The sequence below is a fragment of the Rhincodon typus genome, chromosome 10 (assembly GCF_021869965.1).
Source record: "Rhincodon typus isolate 14 chromosome 10, sRhiTyp1.1, whole genome shotgun sequence".
In the NCBI taxonomy this organism is placed as follows: Eukaryota; Metazoa; Chordata; class Chondrichthyes; order Orectolobiformes; family Rhincodontidae; genus Rhincodon; species Rhincodon typus.
In genome coordinates, this window is record NC_063341.1 from 32,094,159 (window position 1) to 32,119,219 (window position 25,061).

The window sequence follows — 25,061 nt, forward strand, 5'->3', positions numbered from 1 at the left end:
CAAGAAGACTTTCCACATCAAGCAGATGTTCACCTGCACATCTGCCATTGTGGTATACTGCATCCGCTGTACCCGGTGTGGCTTCCTCTACATCGGGGAAAACAAGCGGAGGCTCGGGGACCGCTTTGCAGAACACCTACGCTCAGTTCGCAATAAACAGCTGCACCTCCCAGTCGCGAACCATTTCAACTCCCCCTCCCATTCCTCAGACAACATGTCCATCCTGGGCCTCCTGCAGTGCCACAATGATGCCACCCGAAGGTTGCAGGAACAGCAACTCATATTCCGCTTGGGAACCCTGCAGCCCAATGGTATCAATGTGGATTTCACAAGATTCAAAATCTCCCCTCCACCTACCGCATCCCAAAACCAGTCCAGCTTGTCCCCGCCTCCCTAACCTGTCCTTCCTCCCACCTATCCCCTCCTCCCACCTCAAGCCGCACCCCCATCTCCTACCGACTAACCTCATCCCGCCCCCTTGACCTGTCCGTCCTCCCTGGACTGACCTGTCCCCTCCCTAACTCCCCACCTACACTCACCTTTACTGGCTCCATCCCCGCCTCTTCGACCTGTTTGTTTCCTCTCCACCTATCCTCTCCCCTCTATCCATCTTCTATCCGCCTCCCACTCTCTCCCTATTTATTTCAGAACCCCCTTGCCCTCCCCCTTTTCTGATGAAGGGTCTAGGCCCGAAACGTCAGCCTCTCTGCTCCTATGCTGCTGCTTGGCCTGCTGTGTTCATCCAGCCCTGCACCTTGTTGTCTCAGATTCTCCAGCATCTGCAGTTCCTACTATCTCTGAAAGAGATAATATACTTAGCTTTTCAGTGACAATCGCTAAATGAGCATGGAGCTGCTTTCAGACTTAGCTATGCATACTTTACCATCACTATGGTGAAGTAACTAGATTATTTGCTTCTACTTTCCACATCATTAGCACTTGATACTGGAACACTACAATGGCTATAGAATTACAGCATAACTAGCTCAAACCATCACTGTCAGAAAGGAGACTGAAAAGGTATTACTGATTCTTTAAAATTTGTTGTCTTGTCTTACCTTAACACAGCCAACAATTGTGGTAGTAAGTGCAGAATTATACTGAGTGCACAATACAGTAGAAAACATGAGAATAAACCTACAGAAAGAAAACAGAACTGTGAAATGAAAGTTAAGAAAGTATTCTGGATTGTTTTACAATCATACAAAAATTTGTTCCATACTGAAAAGCAATTTTTACAACTTATAAATTCAGAAGCAGAACAATCCTTGTCAGTCATTGATGCGTTATCCATTTAAATTACATTTCTTTCAGATGAGATATATCTAGCACTGAAGTGAAAGGGTCCGTAGCTGAACTGTTCACATTCATAACCACCACCCAAACCCTCTCCAATACCAGCCTCCATATTCACACATTTATAGTGACAGCAGCACTTAGTGCTTACCTGCAGCACATAATTTTTTTCAAAACCTTGCCAAATGAGACATTGTGAATAAGTGGCAAGTAACCAATACATCATACTCAGAGTCCAAATCATATCATTTCTCAAACTCTATTGACAGCAGCAGATCCAAGCAAACTTAATAGTTTTCAAGATCCATTTATCAGGCAGAACACCAGTAGGAAGCCCTGCAAACATCATTAATACCCTCAGTCTGCCTGGAAGGTAAGCATCTCATTGGTGAATGCATATTCAAAACTTCAGATGGCATGTCTAAAACAAGGGAAAGAAAATTTAGCTATGAATGTTTGCTGGTCTAAATGGTCTCATCTCATACATGAAGATTGATGACACAGGCGATGTGCAAGATGGCTACTGCTATACATGGAACTTTACAACTGAAGGAATGAAGAACAAAAACAGATACTTCCCTTGATTTGCTGTGTGTACTATATATGAAAATCTAGAAATGCAAATATTTACACACACAACACTGCCTCAACTTCTAGCCAAAACCCTAGCAATGGCTGCCACTACATGTTCAGTAAAGTGCAAAATTATGGATATGGGAAATATTTTAGACAATGTGGAATTCATCCAGTAGTTTGACTGTAGATTTAAGTTATATCAGGAGCATATGAGCCATATAATACAGATGCATGGTGCTGCTAATTAAGGGTCTATTTGTGGCGATGAAAGTGGAAGCAATCTGAGCTCTTAAAAGGACTGATCAAAAGATGACAGCGGCAGACAGACTGAATAAAGAATCTTCACTTCGGCAGCAATTCATCGTAATTACTTTTGAAGCATACATATTGTTTTTTCATAAAATCAGAAGTGATAATGTTTGCTGAAGATTGCACAATGCTGAGGTCAGTGATATTTAATTGGGCCAGTCACAAATACTGTGATGACTGCAGTAGGAAAGACTCCTCTGAACAGTCCTGTGGCATCTTTTACATGCTGGAGAGGAGAGGAGGGATGGACGGACGGACGGACTGTCTTTTGGTTTAATGTCACCAAAGACGGCATGACAGAAGTATAGAATTCCTGAATTATAAATAAGTGATTGCTATCAACATAATGAGTACAGAAAGTAATAATTCTGCTCCATCAATTTCTACGCCCTCAGTTTCTTAAGCACGGATGGATTTTCCGGGTATGAACTTGCCAGTTTCTGCCTTCAGGATCTTGCCCCATTGCAGGTCAAAAGTAGGCCAAATTGTTAAGTAACTTTCTAAATTACGGTTTTATTTCACTATTTAGATATTGATGTTGCATTATGTAGATTCCATATTTAGTCACTTCAGAATAAATGAGTGTCTACATCTATATCATAATGCCAAATGATGTTAACATTAATTTGAGACTTTTCTCATTCTTACTGTTTTAATTTTTGGGCATCAATTCACAGCACGCAGCCAGTCCTATGAGCCCTTTTACCATTTACCAACTTAATTCTCTGCTGCACTCCTAACCATGACCTACCTCTATATCCACAACCTGTCGCACTATTTCACTGATCCTTGATGCAAGCTTCAATGATTGAAAGGTGAGATTCTATTAGATGTTTTACACTGATAGAGTTGAACACCAAGTTCAATCATTTCAGATCATAACCACTGCTCCTATTTTTGTTCACAACAGCTGCTGGGAATGACTCTGTTGTTGCCATTTATAGCTCCTCTTGATCATGTACTTGTGCCATTAACACTCCTTTTTGCACTGCACTCATTCCTTTTGTGATTAAATTTCTTTCCTTCCACACTATTCTTCCTGCCTCTCTGCTTACATACAACGAGATTTTTCAGTTCTGATGAGCGGCCCCAGATCTGAAAACCAACTGCTCCTCTCTCCACAGGCGATGCATTACCTGCTCAGCACTTCCAGCATTTTCATGTGTATATGTTATACTGCTTGGCATAAAACTATTCAAGATAGAAGTGAACTAAAAAAAGCAAAATCAGATACAATTTTTTTCTAATTCAGTGCTGCATTCTGCATTTAAGAATTTTTTTTAAAAACAGGATTATGATAACAATATCTTCCACAACTGCTCTGATGATGTCATCAGCTAGGAAGTCAGTCTTGTATCTTGCAGCAAACTCTAAGGTGATAATCTTAAATTACTCCTCAGAGTCAGAGGCTGGGGACATAAATGCCACCTCATGGATTTAAGCAGATAATCCAGATTCATACATTAAGAAAGTACTGCTTTGTCAGAGTTGCTGTCATTCAGAAGTATTAAGCCATCTCTGCTGAAAATTAGAGAGTCTATAGTTTTACTGTTCACTCCAAAGTTCTGGATGATATTAATTATTCAGTCAGTGTCAATGAAAGAGATTATCTTTATTTCATTATTTTGTGGTAGCTTGCTGCATGCAAATTGACTGCTACTTTTCTCTACATTATAGCTGTGACTTATCTTCAAAAAGTGAATCAGAGTCATACAGCACGGAAACAGACCCTTCGGTCCAACCAGCCCAAACTAAACTAGTTCCACCTGCCTGCACTTAGTCTATATCCCTCCAAACATTTCTTATTCATGAACTTACCTAAATGTCTTAAATGCTGTAATGGGGAGGCAATGGCCTAACGGTATTGTCGCTGGACTGTTAATCCAGAGACTTGGATAACATTCTGGGGACCCAGGTTTGAATCCCGCCATGGCAGATGGTGGAATTTGAATTCAATAAAATATCTGGAATTAAGAATCTAATGATGACCATGAATCCATTGCCGATTGTCGGGAAAAGACCCACCTGGTTCACTCATGTCCTTTAGGGAAGGAAACTGCCATCCTTACCTGGTCTGGCCTACATGTGATTCCAGACACACAGCAATGTGGTTGACTCATAACTGCACTCCGGGTAATTAGGGATGGACAATAAAATGGTGCCTAGCCAGCAACTTCCTCATCCCATTAATGAATAAATGAATAAAATTAACTGTACCTGCATTTTTCTTTAAAAAAAGTATTTTCCCTTTCACCTTACAAACATGTCTCCAGTCTTGTAATCCCCCATTCTACTGACAAGGCACCTGCCATTCACCTTATGCATACCCCTCATGATTTTATAAACTTCTAAGGTCACCCTTCAATGCTCCAGTGAAAGACATCCCAGCCCATCCAGCCTCTGCCTATAACACAAACCTTCCATTCCTGGCAACATCCTGGCAAGTGTCTTCTGAACCCTGTCCAGCTTAGTAGAAATCTTCCTATAACAGGGCAACCAGAACTGGACACAGTACATCAGAAGAGAAATCACCAACGTCCTGTACAGCCTCAACATAATGTCCTAACTCCCATACTCAAAAATCACTAATCACAAATGTTTTGCAGGTGGCATCATCCTGGGGAAACAATGGTCTAGTGGTATTATCGCAGGACTGTTAATGCAGAGACCCAGATAATGTTTTGTGGACCTGAATTCAAATCCCACCCCAGCAGATGGTGGAATTTAAATTTAATTTTAAAAAACTGGAATTAAGAGTGTAACGATGACCGTGAATCCATGGTCAATTGTCAGAAAAACCCATCTGGTTCACTAATGTCCTTTAGGGAAGGAAACGGCTACCCCTTCCTGGTCTGGCCTATATGTGACTCCAGACCCACAGCAATGTGGTCGTCTCTTAACTAGGCAAGATGGGCAATAAATACTGGCCTCATCAGTGATGCCCTCATCCCATGAATGAATAAAAAGCAATATAAATGTACCACCTTCTTTCTAGTATGGCTGATATTATTTTCCATATTCTATTCATTTGTGACCTTCCTTGTATTGTACACAAAGTGTCACAAAGTTTCATTTACTTCTACAGCTCTCTATTTCTCAGTCATCCCTCTATCTATGCTATATCATTTATTACCTATGCAATTATGTAATAAGTCTCAGATGACACTATTCACAGCTTGCTTATGTTGTTGTGTGTATATTTTATGTGCAAGTAAAAAGGGCAAGTGGAATTCAGTGTGGCAATAAGTTAAAGTTATAGTTGCAGAAAGCAAATCAAAAAAGTTAATGAAATGTTGGCCTTTACCTTGAACAGACTGGAATGCAAGTTAGGGGAGATTATGATTCAGTTATATTGAAACTGGATTAGACCAATCTGGATTACTTTTAGGCATCTTACTAGAAGGATAAACTGGCCTCAGGAAAGAGTGTCATGCAGATTTACCTTAAAGATATCTGGACTTAGAGGGCCAAATGATGAGGACAGACTGACTCTCAAGGTAGAAGAGTTGGACTTCTGTTCTAGGAGCACAATTAGTACTGCAGAACATCAAAGAAACAGAAAATGTGTTTTCCAAATTAAATATACTACTGGCACTCAGGCATACAGTCCTACAAATGAAAGGTTAGGAATGAACCTCAGTATTAAATCCAATTCTGGATGGCATCCAGCAGACCTTGCCCGATGCCAATAACTATATTCACATTTTTTCCACTAGCGGGTCATTGTATAGACATCAGAAGTTACAAACCAGCTGGCTTGTTTTCCCTCATTTCTAACCCCTCTTTTTTCAGGTCAGGGAAACAATGACTAATTAAATCATCCTTTTATTACCCTAAGTGAGTAGTTGTCCCAATACGGAGATCTGAATCTTGAACCTTCTTGGTCTGCACAGTTCAGCATTACTATACGAGTAATGCATGGATTTATTCTTGCACGAGTTCAACTGGGAACTACTCATTTGGAAGAAGTGATTTTTTTTCCTCTGTAAAACACATGAACCATCAATCATTTTCAGGAGTTTAAACAGAAAGTAAACTTACCCCATTACGCAGGACAGCAAGAACTGCATCACAAATATGGTATTTGACCAACCTTCAAAATTAACTGCCTGGAAAGGAAAACAATGGCTTCTTTAATACAGTCAGAGAATACAGCATGGAAACAGACCCTTCAATCCAACTAGTCCATGCTGACCAGAATCTCAAACTAAACTAATCCCAGCTGCCTGCGTTGGGCACATATCCCTCAAAACGTTTCTTACTCATGTACTTATCGAAATGCCTTTTAAACATTGTAATTGTACCTGCATCGTTCACTTCCTCTAGAAGTTCATTCCGCAAATGAACCATCCTTTGTTTAAAAAAAAACGTTGCCCCTCATGTCCTTTTTAAATCTTTCTCTTCTCACCTTAAAAAATATGCCCCCAGTCTTGAAATCCACATCCTAGGGAAATAACACCTGCCATTCACCTTATCTATCTCATGATTTTAAAAACCTGTGTAAGGTCGCCTCTCAACCTCCTACGCTCTACTGAAAGAAGTCTCAGCCTGTCCAGCCTCGTTATAACTCAAACTTTCCATTCCGGCAACATGCTGGTAAATTTCTTCTGAACTCTCTAACTAGGTGACCAGAACTGCACACAGTACTCCAGAAGAGGCCTTACCCATGTCCTGTACAACCTCAACATGACTTCCCAACTCTTATACTCAAAAGTCTGAGCAATGAAGGCATGTGGGCTACATGACTTAACCATCCTATAACTTTTAATCTCTAAAACTGTGGAAAATGCAATATTATGTTAAACACATCTCAAACAGTTTTTCTACTGAACAGATCCAATTATTCCATACTCAAACTGAAGTGTTTCTCATCTCTTCTCATCTGTTTGCTTGATGGCTCAACAAATTTATCCACTGAGATGCAAATCACAATCATATACAGCCCAGATTTGATTCCCAGCCCTTGGTGAAATAAATGATCTCACTCAGTGAGATGTGGACGGGGCCTAGAGTCCCTGTTCAAATTACGTATCCAGCAAGCAGAAGAATGAGGGAGCAAATACTAGTAACTGTAAAACTACACCCCAGCATTAAGTAGCTCAAAGTCTCAATACAGGAAGGAAGGAAACTAGTCAGAAAACAGCAAGAAAAACCACAAGTAATTAAAGAAAAGTAGCTATGAAATGGAAAGAAAGTGGATTCAATTATTCCACAATTTAATTTTGAATGCAAGTTAAACATGGACAATGAGACATAAAAAATGGCAAGAATCCCTATTTTTCTTTTCAAAAGCCAAGAAAGCAGATCATGCATAGGTTTGTTCTTAATTCATTCATGGAATGGAAGTGTTGAGGTTGGACCAGTATTTATTGCCTATCCCAACAGCCCTCGAAAAGGTGGCAGCAAGTTGCCTTCGTGAACTGCTACAGTACATTTGGTGTTGGAACACATACAATGCTGTTCAGGAGCGAGTTCCAGGAGTTTACAGTGACACTGAAGGAGAAGCAACAGACTGCCAAGTCATGATGGCAAACTCCTTGGAAAGGAACTTGCAGGTGGTGTTCCATTGGATGCTTTGCCCATGCTGCTCCAGATGGCAGTGTTCATGAGTTTGGAAGGTGCTGACTAAGGAGCCTTGGTGCATATTTGCAGTACATATTGTGGTACACACTACTGTTACTGAGCATGCGTATGGAAGGATGCAGTGACAATCAAGCAGGTTATTTGCCTGGATTATGTCAGGCTTCTTGATTCTTTTTGGAGCTACAATCATCTGGGTATGAGGGAGTATTCCAACACACACTGAACTCTGTAGATGGTGAACAGGCTTTGGGTATCAGGAGTGGAATTACACCCTCCATGATTCTTAGGCTCTAACCTGCTCTCGTAGCCACTGTATTTATACAGCCAGTCCAGGTGAGCTTTTGATTAACAGTAACCCCCAGAATACTGCTAGTTGGGGATTCAGTGATGGTAATGTTATCGAATGTCACAACACAATGACTAAATTCTCTCTTGTTGGAGATGGCCATTGCCTGGCACTTATGTGGCATGAATATTATTTGTCACACAAATGTTACTTGCCACTTGACACCCTAAGCCTTTGTTTTCCAGGTGTTGTTGCATTTGGACAAACTGCTTCAGTATTTGAGGAACAAAATCAGAAATTGGAAGAAAATCTCAGGTCAGGCAGTTTCTGTGGAGAGAAATCAGTTAGCATTTCAGGTCCAGTGGCCCAGAGTTCTGAAGAGTCGTCTCTGGACCAGAAATGTTAACTGTTTTCTCTCCACAGATGCTGCCAGACCTGCAGAAGATTTTCCACTAACTTCATATTTTGTTTCTGATTTCTAGCAGCCGTAGTTCTTGTATTTTTTTGTTCAGTATGAAGAGCTGCATACAGCGCTGATCGGTAAGCAATCATCAGACGATCCTATTTCTAACCTTATAACGGAACGAAAATTATTAACAAAGTAACTGAAGGTGGTTGGGCCTAAGACACTATCCTGAGGAACTCCTGCAGAGGATGTCATCGGACTGGGATTACTGACTTCCAACCACCACATTCTGTGTGTCAGGTATGATTTCAAACAGAAAGCATTCCCCCTACTCTAGTTTTGATAGGTTTTCATGATGTCACATGCTGCCTTGATGTAATGTTCACCTCACTTCTTCACCACTCAGCTCCTTTTTCTCCATATTTTAATTGTAATAAGGTCAGGAGCTGAGTGGCCCTGGCAGAAAGCAAGTTTGATTGTCACTAAGCAGTTATTGCTAAGCAAGTGCTGCTTGACAGCATTGTTGATTACCCCTTCAAATCACTTTATTGATGATGGACAGTATATTGATGAAACAGTAATTGGCCAGGTTGAATTTGTCTTGCTTCTGTATACAGGGCATACCTGTCAACTTACCACAATGCTGGGCTGGTGCCAGTGTTGCTGCTCTACTATACTATTGCCACAATGTTGTCACAGCCTTTGCAGTGTCCAGTGCCCTCAGCCCACCATGCCTATGCCCACCAACAAGCATCAACTAAACTAATTCCCAAGCCCATTTACCTGCACTTGGTCCATAGCCTTCTAGGCCCTGGCATTTTAAGTATTCATCCAGAAGTTTATATGTTGCAAGACTACTTGTTTTCACCACCCCCTCAGGCAGCAAATTCCATATTTCCATCAGCCCCGGGTGAAAATAGAAATTCTCAATCTCCTCTAAACCATTTACCCCTCACCTTAAATTTATGCCCTTTGGTCTTAGGCACACCTGCTATGGGGCAAATATTCTCACTATCTACTTTGTCTATGCCTCTCAAATTTGTACACCTCAATCAAATGCTCCATCAGCCTCCTCTGTTCCAAAGAAAACAAATCTAATCTGTCCAGTTTCTCAACAGACTTTTCAATGCAGGCAATATCCTGGTAATTCTCCTCTGCAGACTCTCCAGTGCAATCACATCCTTCCAACAGTGTGGTGACCAGAACTGCATACAGTTATTCCAACTGTGGCCTAAACAATGCTTTATAATGTTGTAACGAGATTTTCTTGCTACTATATTCTACGCCCCAACTAATGAAAGCAAGCATCCAACACACCTTCACCTTCCTGTCTATCTATGCAGACACCTTCAAGGGTCTATAGACTTGTATACCAAGGTCCCTTTGTTCTTCAGTATTCCCTAAAGACCTGTCATTTATTGTGTAAATCCTTCCCTTATTAGACCTCCCAAAATGCATCACCTCACACTTATCAGGATTAAAATTCTTCTATCTGCCATTGTTCTGCCCAATTTATCAGCTGATCAATATCAGACTCCAGCTCAGGATCATCCTTCTCACCATCAACAACACCAATTTTAGCAACATCTGCAAACTTACTAATTATACCTTCCATATTCACATCCAAGTAATTGAATGTAGAAAAACAGCAAGGGTCCAAGCATCGATTCCTATGGTGCACCGCTGATCACAAACTTCCAATTACAAAAGTAACCATCCATCATCCTTTGCCTCCTATTTAGAGCACAGAACAGTACAGCACACTACAGGCCCTTCGGCCCACGACGTTGTGGCAACCTTCTATCTTACTAAGATCTAACTACCCTGCATACCCTACATTTTACTATCCTCCATGTGCCTATCCAAGAGTCGCTTACAAGTCTCTAAAGTATCCGACTCCATACCACTGGCGGCAGCGCATTCCACGCGCCCACCACTCTGTGTAAAGAACCTACCTCTGACATCTCCCCTACACCTTCCTCCAAACACCTTAAAATTATGCCCCCTTGTTATAGTCATTTCCACCCTGGGAAAAAGTCTCTGACTATCCACTTTATACATGCCTCAAATATGACAAGTAATTTCTTCACTCAAAGGGTTGTACGTTTTGAGATAACACAGTTTGAGAGTCAATTTTGGATCTCGTCTGCTAACTTGCTTTGGATCTCATTGAATCTTATCTTCTGGACCAGGCATCCAGTTGGGATCTTGTCAAAGGCCTTACCGAAGCCCATATAAACCACATCAACTGCATTACTCTCATTAATATATTTAGCCATCTTTTGAAAATATTCAATTAGTCAGACAGGATCTCCCACAATAAAAACCATGTTGACTATCTGAAAAATCCCTGCTTTTCAAAATATTGATTAATCCTGTACTTGAGTGCTCTCCCCTCCCCCCAAACCCAGTCAATAATTTCCCTATCACTGACATCAAACTAGCTGGTCTGTACTTAAAAGGCCATTCCCTGCTGCCCTTCTTGAACAAAGGAAAAACATTAGCTGTTCTCTAGTCAGCTGGCAATTCATCTGTGGCCAGCAAAGTATCAAATATATCCACCAGGCGCAAACAATCTCCTCCCTTGCCTCCCACAGCAGGCTAGGATACATCAAGCCCTGGAGTTTTATACTCCTTCATGCCCTCTAAAACATCTCATACCGCCTCCTCATTAATTTTAAGTTGTTTTAAAACCTCAACATCCTAAGTAACATCCTCGGCGACAATGTTTTACTCCTCTGCAAATGCAGACGAGAAGTATTCATTTAGACGTCACCCAAGTCAATTGGCTGCAACACACCCCTTTCGTCTCCAAGTCTCACTCTTACCCTAGTAATCCTTTTACTCTTAACATACTAAAAAGCCTTGGGGGTTTCCTTCATCCTATCTGCCAAATATTTTACATAGCCCCTCCTTCTGTTCTAATTTCCTATTTAAGCAACCCCAACACACACTATAGTTTTGAAGGGCCACCCTGTTTTTAGTGTGCTGCACGTGACATAGGCTTCCTTGCTCTTTATCAAACTCTTGATATCTCCTGACATCCAGGGTTCCCTGGAGTTTTTGTCTTTGCTCTTCACTCAGAGGAACTCACTGGCCCTGAATTCTCATTATACTGCTTTCAAAAAAGACTCCCACTTTCAAATGCAGAACTCTCTGCAAGTAGCTGCTCCCAGTCCATGTTTGTCAGATCCTGTCTAGTGATATTAAAATCAAACTTCCCCAATTTGGACAGTTAATTTCTGCACTATCCTTATCCCTTTCCATAATGATCTTGTAATTTACAATCACAATGCTCACCCACTGAAACTTCAACCACTTGACTGGCTTCATTCTTTAGGATTAGCCCTGCCCCATCTTTCATAGAATTATGTACTGGTACTAAAAGCTCTCCTGGAAGCACATTATAAACTCCATCTCATCTAACCCTTTCACACTACGAGATTCCAGGAGACAATATCACTACTCCGCTGCCTCTTTGTATATTCTATTAAAAAAACTCAAACTGGATCTTTTCTGTCACATAATATAAAATTATTGGTAAAAGTCAGGTTTCTTTGTGACATTCTCCTCCCTATCAACTCATTTCTGAAGGGTCACTGGGCCTGAAACGTTAACTCCACTTTCTCTCCACAGATGCAGCCAGACCTGAGTTTTTCCAGCTATTTGTTTTTGAAGTTGGGACTATTCACCCTTGAGAGAAAAGGAGGCTGAGAGATTTGTTTGAGGGTTTCAAAACCATGAGCAGGCTGTACAGACTAGATAATGTGAAGTTTTTTCTGCTCAAAAAGGAAGAATGAGGGGGCACAGATTTAAGTGATGTTCAAACAAAGCAAGATGGCGAGGAAGAAAATTTCACATAGCGAGTTGTTGGGTAATGGGGGTTTAATTGGTTTAATTGAGATATTCAAAAGGGCACAATTTTTATTTTGGATGGCAATGGTGTGCAGGGTAGGAGGAAAAGACAGGAGATTGGCACAGGAGATAACAGATTCAGTGCAGGCACGAAGGGCTGAATGGCTTCCTTTGGCACATAATAATGGTGATTTTTTTTGTATGTATATAAAAATTAATACAGTCCTGACGTATAAATTGGTTACCTTTGGGATCCTCAGATTTTTTTTTTTAAAAAGACTTCATTTTGAAGTAGTAACAGAGGATTGATGAAGGCAGAGCAGTGGATGTGATCCATATGGACTTCAGTAAGATAGTCGACAAGGTTCTCCATGGTAGACTGGTCAGCAAGGTTAGATCCACATGGAATACAGGGAGAACCAGTCATTTGGATACAGAACTGGCTCGAAGGTAGGAGACAGAGGGTAGTAGCAGAGATTGGCTTTTCGGACTGGAGGCCTGAGACCAGCAGTGTGCCACAAGGATCGGTGCTAGGTCCACTGCTTTGTGTCATTTTTATAAATGATTTGGATGCTAACACAGTAGATATGGTTAGTAAGTTTGCAGATGACACCAAAATTAGTGGTGGAGCAGATAGCCAATAGGGTTACCTCCGAGTACAATGGAACATTGGTCAGTTGGGCTGGTGGGCCAAGGAATGGCAGACGGAGTATAATTTACATAAATGGGAGGTGCTGCATTTTGGAAAGGCAAATCAGGGGAGAACTTATACACTCAATGGTAAGAACCTGAGGAGTGTTGCTGAACAGAGACCTTGGAGCGCAGGTTCATAATTCCTTGGAAGCATAGTCATAGGTAGAAGGATAGTGAAGATGGCATTTGGTGTGCTTGCCTTTATCGGTCAGTGCATTGAGTACAGGCGCTGGGAGGTCAAGTTGCAGCGGTATAGGACATTAGTTAGGCCACTTATGGAATAATGCATTCTACTACTATAGGGAGAATGTTGTGAAACTTGAAAGGGTTCAAAAAAGATTTACAAGGATACATCATCATTGGAGGGTTGGAGCTAGAGGGAAAAGCTGAATAGGTTGGGGCTATTTTCCCTAGGGCAGAGGCCGAGGGGTGACCTTATAGAAGTTTATAAAATCATGGGGCATGGATAGGATGAATAGCGAAGGTCTTTTCCCTCAAGGTAGTGGAGTCCAAAACTAGATGGCATAGGTTTAAGACGAGAGGGGAAAGATTTAAGACGGACGTAAGGGGCAACTTTTTCCATACAGAGGGTGGTGAGTGTATGGAATGAGCTGCCAGAGGAAGAAGTGGAGGTGGTGGGTAGAATTACAATTACAATATTTAAAGGCATCTGAATGGGAAAATGAATAGGAAAGCTTCTGAGGGATATAAACCAAATGCTGACAAATGGGACTAGACAAATTTACAGTATCTGGTCGGCATGGACGAGTTGGACTGAAGGGTCTGTTTCCATGCTGTACAACCCTATGACTAAGTCAGTTAGCTTGAAATGAATCGGAATCCCTGTATGGTATGAAATACACATATTATACCTTGTAAAACCCAAATGCTGTTTTTAAATACCCCAGAAAGGTCAGAGTAAACAAAAAGATAATTTGAAAATCTCTGAACGCCAAATAGCGTGATTCCCGTATTCTCACGCAGCAACATTTACTTTATTGTTCTCTCTAGGTTACAGTCCCCAGTATGTAGGAACACTGATACTGAAGTTCCAAGTACCTGTCAAATTTAAATGCAAATCAAATCAAATCTAAATGGGTCCAGAGCAGGTCATCTGTTTATTCCTCGAACACAAAATGCATAGCTAGGAGATCACGTAGAACAGTACAAAATTACCAATGATCACATGATTAATCAAAGTAAATATAGCAGATGCCCACTGCGTCTTGCATGCTCCATATTAGACAAACATACTGGACATATGCTTCATCAAGAACATTAGAAGGAATTATAATAATTTTCATGGTATCTAACACTTAAGGTCATTTTCTGCTACAAACAAAGCTGTGGCCAAAAATAAAACTGTCTAACTTGTCCTATTCTACAAAGTTGCAACAGGCCAACATGCAACTAAACTTTCAATTGGGAAACTTCAAGGGTTTTGAATATTTCACGAGAGAAGGGATCTGGCAACCAAAATCTGCAACTGTTTCAAAAAAGGTAAAAGGGACTTTAGTTAGCAATGCCATGCAGAACAAGACGGTTCTAAAATCATAACTCTCGAAAATGCTAACATTTTCAACCGCCATTGAACCTCCATTGCCACAACCTGCCAAAAGCAGGCTCAATTAAACCACTCTACAGTATTAAAACAGAAGCTCTATTCTACTCAGGCTCCCTGGTCTCTTTCCACAAGGTACACAGTTTTTGAGGAGATTCCAACTGGTCAGACATCAAGTCTGAGTAATTACTTCAATAACTCTTTACTGTCAGAACATCAACAAGCACAGCGCCTTTCACAAATGAACCAGTGTTCGTGTGCTTTCCATCCATATTCCAAAAAACTGCTTTGAGACAGGAGGGAATACAACTAAAGTACTATTCAACTTAAATAATCACTTTTGAATAACCCTGCAACTGTATTTCAAACTGAAATTAAACCAACGCAGCCAATTTCAGGCTCTCTCCTTTTGTCCACCAACACCGGGGCAGAAAAGAAAGGGGTAATACTGAGCAGAAAATCCTCCACTTTTCCTTTCCGTTCATAAAATTATTGCCTTTTTAGTGAAGAGTTAATTCAAGAGGGAGTCCTTCAAGGGAGGGAAAATGTTTTTAAAAATTCTAGATGCTCCACACCAGATATAATTTCAGGATTCAAGCCCAAACATTTTCATGTTACCTATAACACGCAAACTGAACAAAAATCCATCAACACAACATTCACCACGATCCTAATTTTGCTACACTTCACGTTACTAAAAAACATTAACGTTCCTCAAGTGTCAAAGACACCATTTCAATATTTTTCATTGCGTCAGTTTCTCCAGTACCTTCAATTTTAATCAAGAGGATGCATTGTTTTGTTTCTGTCCACTCAACAAACCATGAAGGAAGTTACCAATTGTTAGTGTTTGGCTCTCATTTCAGTTTGTATGTGCACTGTTACTCAAACATTAATTTTATGGTGTGGATGAGTGTAAATGAAATGGATTTGACAATTAGTTAGTTACCTCAAAGACTAAAGAGCGCTGCAAATCATCGCTTTTCTCAAAAGCGAAGCGTTGTCATTAAAACAAAGTGAATTGGAAAGTTGTTAGAATCAAAGTCATTAAGATGTAATGGATATTGGATTTCCACTCATACACAACAGCCAAATTTTATTATACCTAGATCCAGGAGATGGTTATATCGTTAAGCCGTAAATTAACTAGATAATTTTGTTGCTGTACCATTTAAGTAATGAAATTGGTAGGTCTTTGAAGGCTGTGTCAATGTGGGAGAGCGTGTAAAGAACTAGAGGATGTGAGGAAAAGAATGCCTTTATAAGCAGGACATGGTGGATGGTGGAGAACCTAATGACTTTAAAGTGAGTTGATATGGTGAAGTCAATTATTTGGAAGAGAAAGAATGCGCTTTAAAACTAAGGGTGAGGAGGGGTGGAGAAGAGAGATTGAAATATCTTTGTAAACTAAAAGAACCTCTGATCACTTGTTTTATCAGTTTTTTTTTCAAACATATGAACAACATTTTGAGCTGTCTTTGAAATTCAAACTGGAGTCTATGGTATTATCAATATTTTCTAGGAATTCTTTACACAAATATGTAGTTCTCTGCTATAAGCTCAACATGAAATAATTACTACAAACAGCAGTTGCAAAGGTTTTCTTTTGGTAAAAAGACATCCTTGTATAGAAAATCTGGGAATAGCTACACTAAAACTACTGTAGATCTAAGCTTGCAACACATTATTCAGTATCCAAAGCCAAACTACACCTTCAAGTTCAAAAATGCTGATGCCAACTTTCATGTAGCTCACGTATTCCAGTATCATTAAAGAATTTCTGCATTAGCTCAACCAAGAACTTACTGAAAGGTGGTTCAAGTTAAAGGGGCCCAATAGCCTACCCTCCCCCTCTGCTATTTGTTACATTCTCATAGCTGGCTTTGACTAGAGTTTCTACATGAAGCCTCCTTTTCAACTCTGTGCAAGGATGCAATCTCTGTTGCCAGAATTCTGACTTAAGTTTTGTTAAATTATAGCTCAGTGGAGAATTAAACCGATCATTGCTGGTTTAGTTTCCCTGTACTATCAAACAGTCCACACACTAATATCTGCCTAGAGTTCAAAAGCAGCTGTAGATGCCTCAGTCATCCACTTAAAGCTGGTTTGTGCCAGCCAAAAGGGATGAAACAGTTATTGTTTAAGAGGATGCTTACAGTGACTGTGGTAGGGTCAGACCTATCTACCAACCTAGATTAACACAGCGTGGAGCTGGAGGAACACAGCAGGCCAGGCAGCATCTACAATCAATTACCTCTGATGCTGCCTGGCCTGCTGCGTTCCTCCAGCTCCACACTGTTATCTCTGACTCCAGCATCGGCAGTACTTACTATCTCTGAGTGAGTACCAACCTAGATTGCTGGGTGTAGCATGTAGTGGGAATTTGAGAACTTATGGTCACAATGACTGATAGCTTCATGTCCAGAGCTATTCAGAGATAGTTTTGGCAGCTTTTGACTGCGTGCATCAGTTGTTCCCTCTTCAACAATTATCAGTCTTATGTAGGGTGGAGTCCAAGTCTAGAGAGACTATCTACCAAACAAAACCATAAATTTGGTCCGCGAGCAGACTCAGTGCCACACTGCAGGTAGGCACTCCAGATGTATTCCAGGATTAAGAATTTTCTGCAGGGCAACACAGATTTGAGAGTCTGGTCTGTCAAGGGAGATGTAATGGCAAATAGGTCGTGAATGGATGAAAGAAAGCAAAATAAGGAAGTGAGGGAGGGACAATGGTTAGAAGCAAAAGAATCTATCGGGAGCAATCTGATGCACAAAAAAATCGTACAGTTCAGAAGTGGCCCTTTACTCCACTCAGTATCTTTAACTTCTGGTAGCACAGGCTGAGGGGTGGAACTCATTTTAAGAGTTGATTTCTTAAAGATCAAAATTGTTAAGGTCTATAAAAATAAAAACACTATTGTATCAAGTTTTTGGCTTGAAAAGTGCTTACCTTTTGAAGATCGCCTGTGAAGTATGCAATGACCAAAGAAGGCAGAATCATAAAGAGGGCATTGTAATAAAGTAGTCCATATTTACCCAGCTCCTACAAAGAAACCACAGTAATCAGTATGATCACAATCCAAATATTAGGGAATGGGGCAATACGGTAACAACAGGCTTTCACTTTTGAGGCCCAAGCTTGAATTGTATGCACGGAGGATGCCTTTTCAATCATTTAGGAATGGAATTCAAAATGTAATCAACATCAGTCCATTCAATTACAAACACTCAGCATGAAAATGAATGGTGTTGTATTTATTACCTAAATGCATGGTTGTTGTGGAAGATGGAAAAAATATCGCATTTGTGCAAAAGGCAGCACATCACCTTGGCAACGAGGGGTGACTTCGACTGAGCAAAAAACCAGGAGCAGCGGATACTGGAAATCGGAAATAAAAACAGAAAATTGCTGTTTCCAGCAATATCTGACTTTTACTGAATACTGATACAATCACAGTGCTTTTGAAAGTGAGTTACAAAACCCGAGTGAGCAATGAAAGAACAGGGATACATTTTCAAGTTAGAATAGTGAGTGGTTTGGAAGGGAACTTGCAGGTTGTTGTGGTACATCTCCGGTCCTCAGCTTTCTATGTGGCAGAGATCACAGATTTGGAGGAGCTGGTGTGCTGCTTGGCCTGCTGTGTTCATCCAGCTCTGCACCTTGTTGTCTCAGAGGCTGATATAGTTGGCTCAGTTCAGTCTCTGCTGAATGTCAACATCTTGGGAGGTTGCCAATGGGAGATTCAATGATAGCAATGCCATGAATGTCATGTGGGGACAGTTAGACTATCTTGTTGTGAAATGGTCAATGTGTGGTACTTGTAATTGTACCACAAATATTATTTGCCACTTGTCAGTGCGACCTTGAATTTTGTCCAGATTTTGCTGCATTCACAGCAAGGACGGATTCACAAATGATGTTAGGAATTACATAATCAATAGACATCCCACTTCTGAACCTATGATAAAAGGAAGATCATTGATGAAGCAGCTGATATTACCTTCAAACTGTAGTAACACAGGTCTGAAGTGCCCAATCTCATTTGATCTCAGAAGCTAAACAGATGATGCGTCATTGATTGCCATGGGTGACGTGCCAGAAGGCTGGAGGTTGGCTAATTATTTAAGAAAGGTGGTAAGGAAAAGCCAGGGAACCACAGACCAGTGAACCTGACATCAGTAGTGGGCAAATTGGAGGGAATTGGAGGGACAGGATGTAATGTATTTGTAAAGACAAGGACTGATTAGGGATATTCAGCATGGCTTTGTCCGTGGGAAATCATGTTTCACAAACTTGACTGAGTTTTTTTTTGACGTCTATATGGACTTCAGTAAGACATTTGACAAGGTTCACATGGTAGGCTGGTTAACAAGGTCAGATCACACGAAATACAGAGAGAACTAGCCACTTGGATACAAAATTGGTTCAAAGGTAGGAGACATAGGGTGGTGAGGAAGGGTTTTTTGGACTGGAGGCCTGTGACCTGCAGCATGCCACAAAGATCACTGCTCAGTCCATTGCTTTGCGTCATTTATATAAATGATTTGGATGCGAATTGGTTAGTAATTTGACAGATGACACCAAAATTGGTAGTTTAGAGGACAGCAACAAAGATTATCTCAAAGTATAACGGGACCTTGAACAGATGGACCAATGAGCAAGGAGTGGCAGATGGGAGTTTAAGTTAGATAAATGAGAGGAACTGCATGTTGGTAAGACGAATCAGGGTGGGACTTATACACTGAATGGTAAGGTCCTGAAGAGCATTGCCAAACAAAGAGACTTTGGAGTGCAGGTTCATAGTTCCTTGAAAGTGGAGACAGGGTAAAGAAGAGTGTGTTTGGTACACTTGCCTTTATTAGTCAGTGCATTGAATATAGGAGTTGCAAAGTCATGTTGCGGTTGTACAGGACATTGGTTAGGCCACTTTTGGAATTCTGGTCTCCTTGCTATAAGAAAGATGTTGTGAAACTTTAAATGGTTCAGAAAAGATTTACAAGGACATTGTCAGGTATGGAGGATTTGAGCTATAAGCAGAGGCTGAATAGGCTGGGACGCTTTTTTTCCACTGGAGCATCAGAGGCCGAGGGGTGACCTTATAGAAGTTTACAAAATCATGGGGCACGGATAAGCTGTACAGTCAAGATCTTTTCTCCTAACCTGGTCCAAACTAGACAGCACAGGTTTACGGTGAGGGGGTAGGATTTAAAGAGGGCCTAAGGGGAAACTTTTTCACGCAGAGGGTGGCGCATGTATGGAATGAGCTGCCAGAAGTCGTGATGGAGGCTGGTACAATTACAACATTTAAAAGGCATCTGGATGGGTACATGAATAGGAAGGGTTTAAAGGGATAAGGGCCAAATGCTGGCAAATGGGACTAGATTTAATTAGGATATCTGGTCGGCACAGACAAGTTGGACAGAAGGGTCTGTTTCCTTGCTGTACATCTGTGACTCAAGCCTTGTTAGTCCTTGGATGGGAGGCTACCTGGGAATACCATGTGCAGTAGGCTTTTGGGGCTCTTGTGGTGCAGTGACAGTATCTCTACTTCTGAACTCAAGTCTCACCTGCTTCAGAGGTGTGTAATAATATCTCTAAACAGGTTTTTAGGAAAATATTTAGTTTCAGGAATAGTGTCCTAGGACTGAGATGATCAACCTCCAACATCATCAATTACATTCCAAAAAGCATACTTATTTTGCTTTTACACATTATACCTCATTACACTTGCTATTAAAAATTATTGCACAAACCAATATCCTCTGTCCAAAACATTTAAAAGAAGCAGTACATAAAGTACGTTATGAATCAAAATCTGCATCTTTGCTCTGTATTACGCAGAGTTGGTACAGAAGCAGTTAAATAATTAAATCTGCTTGCAGTAAATTACTCACATGTAAAATGCTCTTGACAGATGAGCAGTGAGAAAGCTAAAACATTTATTAAAGATGATGTCCCATCATAGCCAAACCAACTACAAAACTAACTAGAGATAGTAGGAACTGCCAATGCTGGAGAATCGGAGACAACAAGGTGCAGAGCTGGACAAACACAGCAGGCCAAGCAGCATCAGAGGAGCAGGAAAGCTGACATTTCGGGTCGAGACCCTTCTTCCGAAATGGGGGAGGGGAAGGGGGTTCTGAAATAAATAGGGAGAGAGGGGGAGGCGGACAGAAGATGGATAAAATGGAGAAGATAGGTGGAGAAGAGACAGACAGGTCAAAGAGGCGGGGTTGGAGCCAGTAAAAGGTGAATGTTGGTGGGGAGTTAGGGAGGGGATAGGTCGGTCCAGGGAGGACGGACAGGTCAAGGAGGCGGGATGAGGTTAGTGGGTAGGACTTGGGGGTAGGGCTGGAGGTGGGCCGAATGGTTAGGGAGGCGGGGACAAGCTGGGCTGGTTTTGGGATGCGGTCGGGGGAGGGGAGATTTTGGAGTTTGAAGTCCACATTGATACCCTTGGGCTGCAAAATTAACTACTTCCCTGCATTCCTCCTAGAGCCAATATCAGCCACAGATTCAAACATTTATTCACATTTCCTTAAAAGATGCAAAAATCTCTAACTCAGTTACTCAATGTTAAAGCATTCCAAGGGAAATAACTAATCAGTTTGAAAATTCTCAAAGGTTAATATAGTAATTAATAAAAAGATATCGCACTGTTGAAAGACTAACAAAAAATTGAGTTTTAAGAAGGAACTCAAAATTGTCAAGTCACCGTAATCTAAGATACTGAATGTAGTAGAATGGAACTTTTTCAGTCTTCAGACATACAGCCTGTGTCAAGGAAGCAGAGGATTGCTAACACAACTACGTTCAGGGAAAATATCAATGAAACAACCGTAGGCCAGTTAGTGTTACATCAGCTGTGGGAAATCATTTGGGATCCATTATTCAAGATGAAATCAGATGAATATTTAGACCTGCTTTGGTAATTCAAAGACAAACAGAATGGATTTATTAAAGGCATGATTAACAAATCTAAGAGTTTTGATTTTTCTAAACAGACTATTTAAACAGGTAAAAGGAATCTAAGACGTGCAGTGGATATGGAACTTCATGATGAGGTGACAGCTGGAAATTTATTTTAAAAAGAAGGTATGTAGTAGGGTAGAGTGTAGAAAAGTTGGCCAACAGACAGGGGAATCAAAGGGTCAGGTAATCAGGTGCTGCAGAGAGGAGTAAGAAATAGTGTGTTTCAGAGGTTAAAGCTGGATATATAAAAATCGTTTTGAGCGTTGTGAATTCTGGTACACACACCCAAGATCAAAAATCAGCCAATTTTGTAAAAAAGACAATAACATAGATTTGGAGAACATAATTGGCAGAGGCACAATCAACTTAATGCGAGCACACAACTTAATGGGAGTTATGCATTGAGAGAAGAACCAAAGATTAGTAGCATATACAAGCATGGTGTTGAGAGAGGATCAGCTATGACATGCTGACTGGCAGTGTGGGTTCAGTGGTCTGATCAACCTACTGCTGCTCCCATTTTCTATATTTCTAAACTCACTACAAAGACATGGAGACACCCAGAACTGTAAATGAATAACTGTTTAAAAAATTCAATCACAAAAAAGCCATTTTTAAAGAACACTTTCACCTGGGGTTTTATAAGTAGGTGCAAAGTGAAAAAGTGGTTACGCTAAAGTTCTTGAAAATGCAAGGTAAGACTACAATTGAAAGTGAGAAGCTATACTATCCCATTACAGAAAATGAGTTAAAACTTCAGAAACCGCAAGTTAATTCACAGTAAGATGTTAAACAAGGAGATTACAACTGGGTGAAATTTGAGATGAGACCATTTCAAGAAGAGACGACTTAAAACGTTTTGAAGTTTGATAGGGTGAATGGTCGAAAAGAGCATTTCCTCTGCATGGGAAATTCTTGAAGTATTCACAAGTATCTTCAGCTATAAGTGCCAAGAGGATGCCCAATCCCAGCCTTCCCTTCCGAGGTCCCCATCATCATAAATGCCAGTCTTCAAACAATTCGATTTGCTCCCATTCTTTGTTTCATCTCACAATATGCATCATGTACATTGAGTTATGCACACATTAACCTGAATTTGCCACCTGTCTACTACGATCTCCTAAATATCTTGTCTTCCATGCAGTTTCTAAAATAACCTAATACTAATGTCACTTTAATACAGTGCAAGAAACATCTGAAGTTAGTGGATTCATCTTGATTTTGAGCCTTAATCAATATTGATAGGATTCAGCTGTCTGGCCTTCACAAAGAACGTGCAACAGCAGTTGCTACAATTGCTACATGACATTGTGCAAATCATTTTTGAAACTTGAAGATTTGAGTTCCAAGATAAAAGTATCTGGGAGAAATAACTCAAAAAACATTTTTTTTTTAAAAAACTCAAAAAGGTAAGAGATTTTTAAAAATTATATAAAGCATATTTTTAAAAATCTCTCAAATACTGAAAACTAGAACAACTGAAAATGATTGCAACATTCTGTAACTTCTAAGAACTAGTTTTAAGTTTCCCTTCACTATATACAGTCAAAGATTATGATCTGTGTTACCACCCAATCGGCCATGCATTTAATCTCAAGAGTTTCCACTCAGTGGACCAGAATCTTAAAATTGAACACTATGGATACACTTTCTATACCACTCAAAAAACAGGGTAATAACAAAGAAGAAAATGCCAATTTTTTTAAATGAGTGCTTTGCACACACTTTCACAAGAGAAATGGTAGATTTTGCAGAGGCGAGGGAAATGTGAAATTCTAAGTCAGCAGTTTACTGCTGTAGGTTCTAAACTAAAGGTCATCCTAGAAATTCTACTCTGCGTAAAACTGGTACAAAGGGAACAAAGCAGAAGCCCTAGAAGAATGTAGGAAGTGCGGGGGGGGGGAAAACTCAAGAAAGCAATTAGGACAGCAAAGAGGGACACGAGAAAACAGGCAAGATTAGGGAGAATCCCAAGATTTTCCACAAGTATAATCAAGGGGAAAGAGAATAACCAAGGGGCCAATCTGTCCGTGAAACTGGAGAATAGTGGCAGAGTGTTAAATGAGTACTTCAAATCTTTCTTTACTCAGGAGATACAAGCACAGTATTCAAGAAAATGGACTGTGAAGTTCTAGAAAAAATTGATGCAAGAACTGAGGTATGGAGATTTGATAGATTTAAAAGCTGGCATATCCCCAGGTCCAGATGAGTTGTATCCCAGTCACCTGCGGGGACGCAAGAGGAAATTACAAACTTTTAAATCATATCTAGCCACAGGGGTGGTGTTAATGTAGTTCCTCTTCACAAGAAAGGTGGTAGAGATAGACCAGGGAATTACAGACCAGTGAGTCTAACCTCAGTAGTAGGAAAAACATTGGACAAAGTTCATCTCCATTTAGAGAGGCAAGGTTTATCAGGGACAGTCATCATGAATTTCAACAGGAGGCAACATCCAGGTGTTTGAATGGGGTTGGGCAGTTGATGTAGTTTGTATGGATTTCAGCAAGTCCTTTGACAAGGTCCCAAATGGGAAACTGTTAAAGAAGGAAACAGCTCATGGGATCTAGGGTAACTCAGCAAGATGGATCCAAAATTGGCTTATTGTCAGAAAAGACAGCAGTGATAGAAGGCTGTTCGTGTGACTGGAACCTAGCAAGCAGTGGGATACCACATGGATCAGTGCTTGGTCCCTTTCTTGCTTGTGATATCTTTAAATGGTGTAGATGAGAATGTGTGTGTGTGCACACATGCATGTGTTGCTGGATGGTTGACAGCGAGGTAGAAGGTGTCAGGTTACAGAATATGTATGGATTGGTCAGATGGGTGCATTAAGGGGAGATGGAACTTAACCTTGATAAATGCGAGATGCTGCACTTAAAGAAGGAACATGGCAACAGATGGCAAGACACTAAGAAGCTCAGAGGAATCTTGAGGCGCTTGCCCACAGATCTTCGAAGGTGGCAGGATACGTTATTAGGGCAGTTAAACAGGCATATGGGATGCTTTCCCTTATCAGTCATGGCACAGATTATAAGATCAGGGAGGATATGGTGGAGCTGTACAGCACTTGAGTTAGACCACAGCTGGAAGGCAGTGTACATAGTCCATATTTTAGATGAGCAAGTCTTAAGCAGGAATAAGATCATCTAGGTGGGATCTCCATGAATTGACATGCTTGCCAATTAAATTCTGACCACCACACCATAGGAAAAATGTGACTTCACTGAAGAGGTACGTAGGAAATTAAGAAGGCTATTTTCCTCTTTGGGATCCTGCAGCCTTCAGGACTCAATAACGAGTTTAATACTTTTAGGGCCTGAACACCTTTTATGTCCTTTATGCACCAATACCAAGACCCTGTAACACCATGGGTTAGTCTCACTACAGTCAGAGATAGTAGGAACTGCAGATGCTGGAGAATCTGAGATAACAAGGTGTAGAGCTGGATGAACACAGCAGGCCAAGCAGCATCAAGAGGAGCAGGAAGGCTGATGTTTCGGGCCTGGACCCTTCTTCAGAAG

The 25,061-nt window shown here is 40.7% G+C and overlaps 1 protein-coding gene across 6 annotated transcripts in view; it reads right to left on the reverse strand.

Annotated features, from left to right (window-relative positions):
- Positions 1 to 768: 768 nt before the first annotated feature.
- LOC109926855 (UDP-glucuronic acid/UDP-N-acetylgalactosamine transporter) overlaps positions 769 to 25,061 on the reverse strand; it is a 45,671-nt gene continuing 21,378 nt past the window's right edge. Inside the window, exons 8-11 of one of the 6 annotated variants that reach the window (XM_048602430.1) lie at positions 17,518 to 17,610; positions 6,223 to 6,290; positions 5,624 to 5,718; positions 1,117 to 1,137 (exon numbers count right to left, since the gene is read on the reverse strand). In XM_048602430.1, the coding sequence (XP_048458387.1) occupies positions 5,625 to 5,718; positions 6,223 to 6,290; positions 17,518 to 17,610 (255 nt within the window). In that variant the 3' untranslated portion in view covers positions 1,117 to 1,137; position 5,624. Of the gene's footprint in view, positions 1,138 to 1,170; positions 1,718 to 5,623; positions 5,719 to 6,013; positions 6,165 to 6,222; positions 6,291 to 17,517; positions 17,611 to 25,061 lie in introns of those variants that run through there. The other 5 variants (XM_048602433.1, XM_048602435.1, XM_048602429.1 and 2 more) reach the window with 5 other exon arrangements.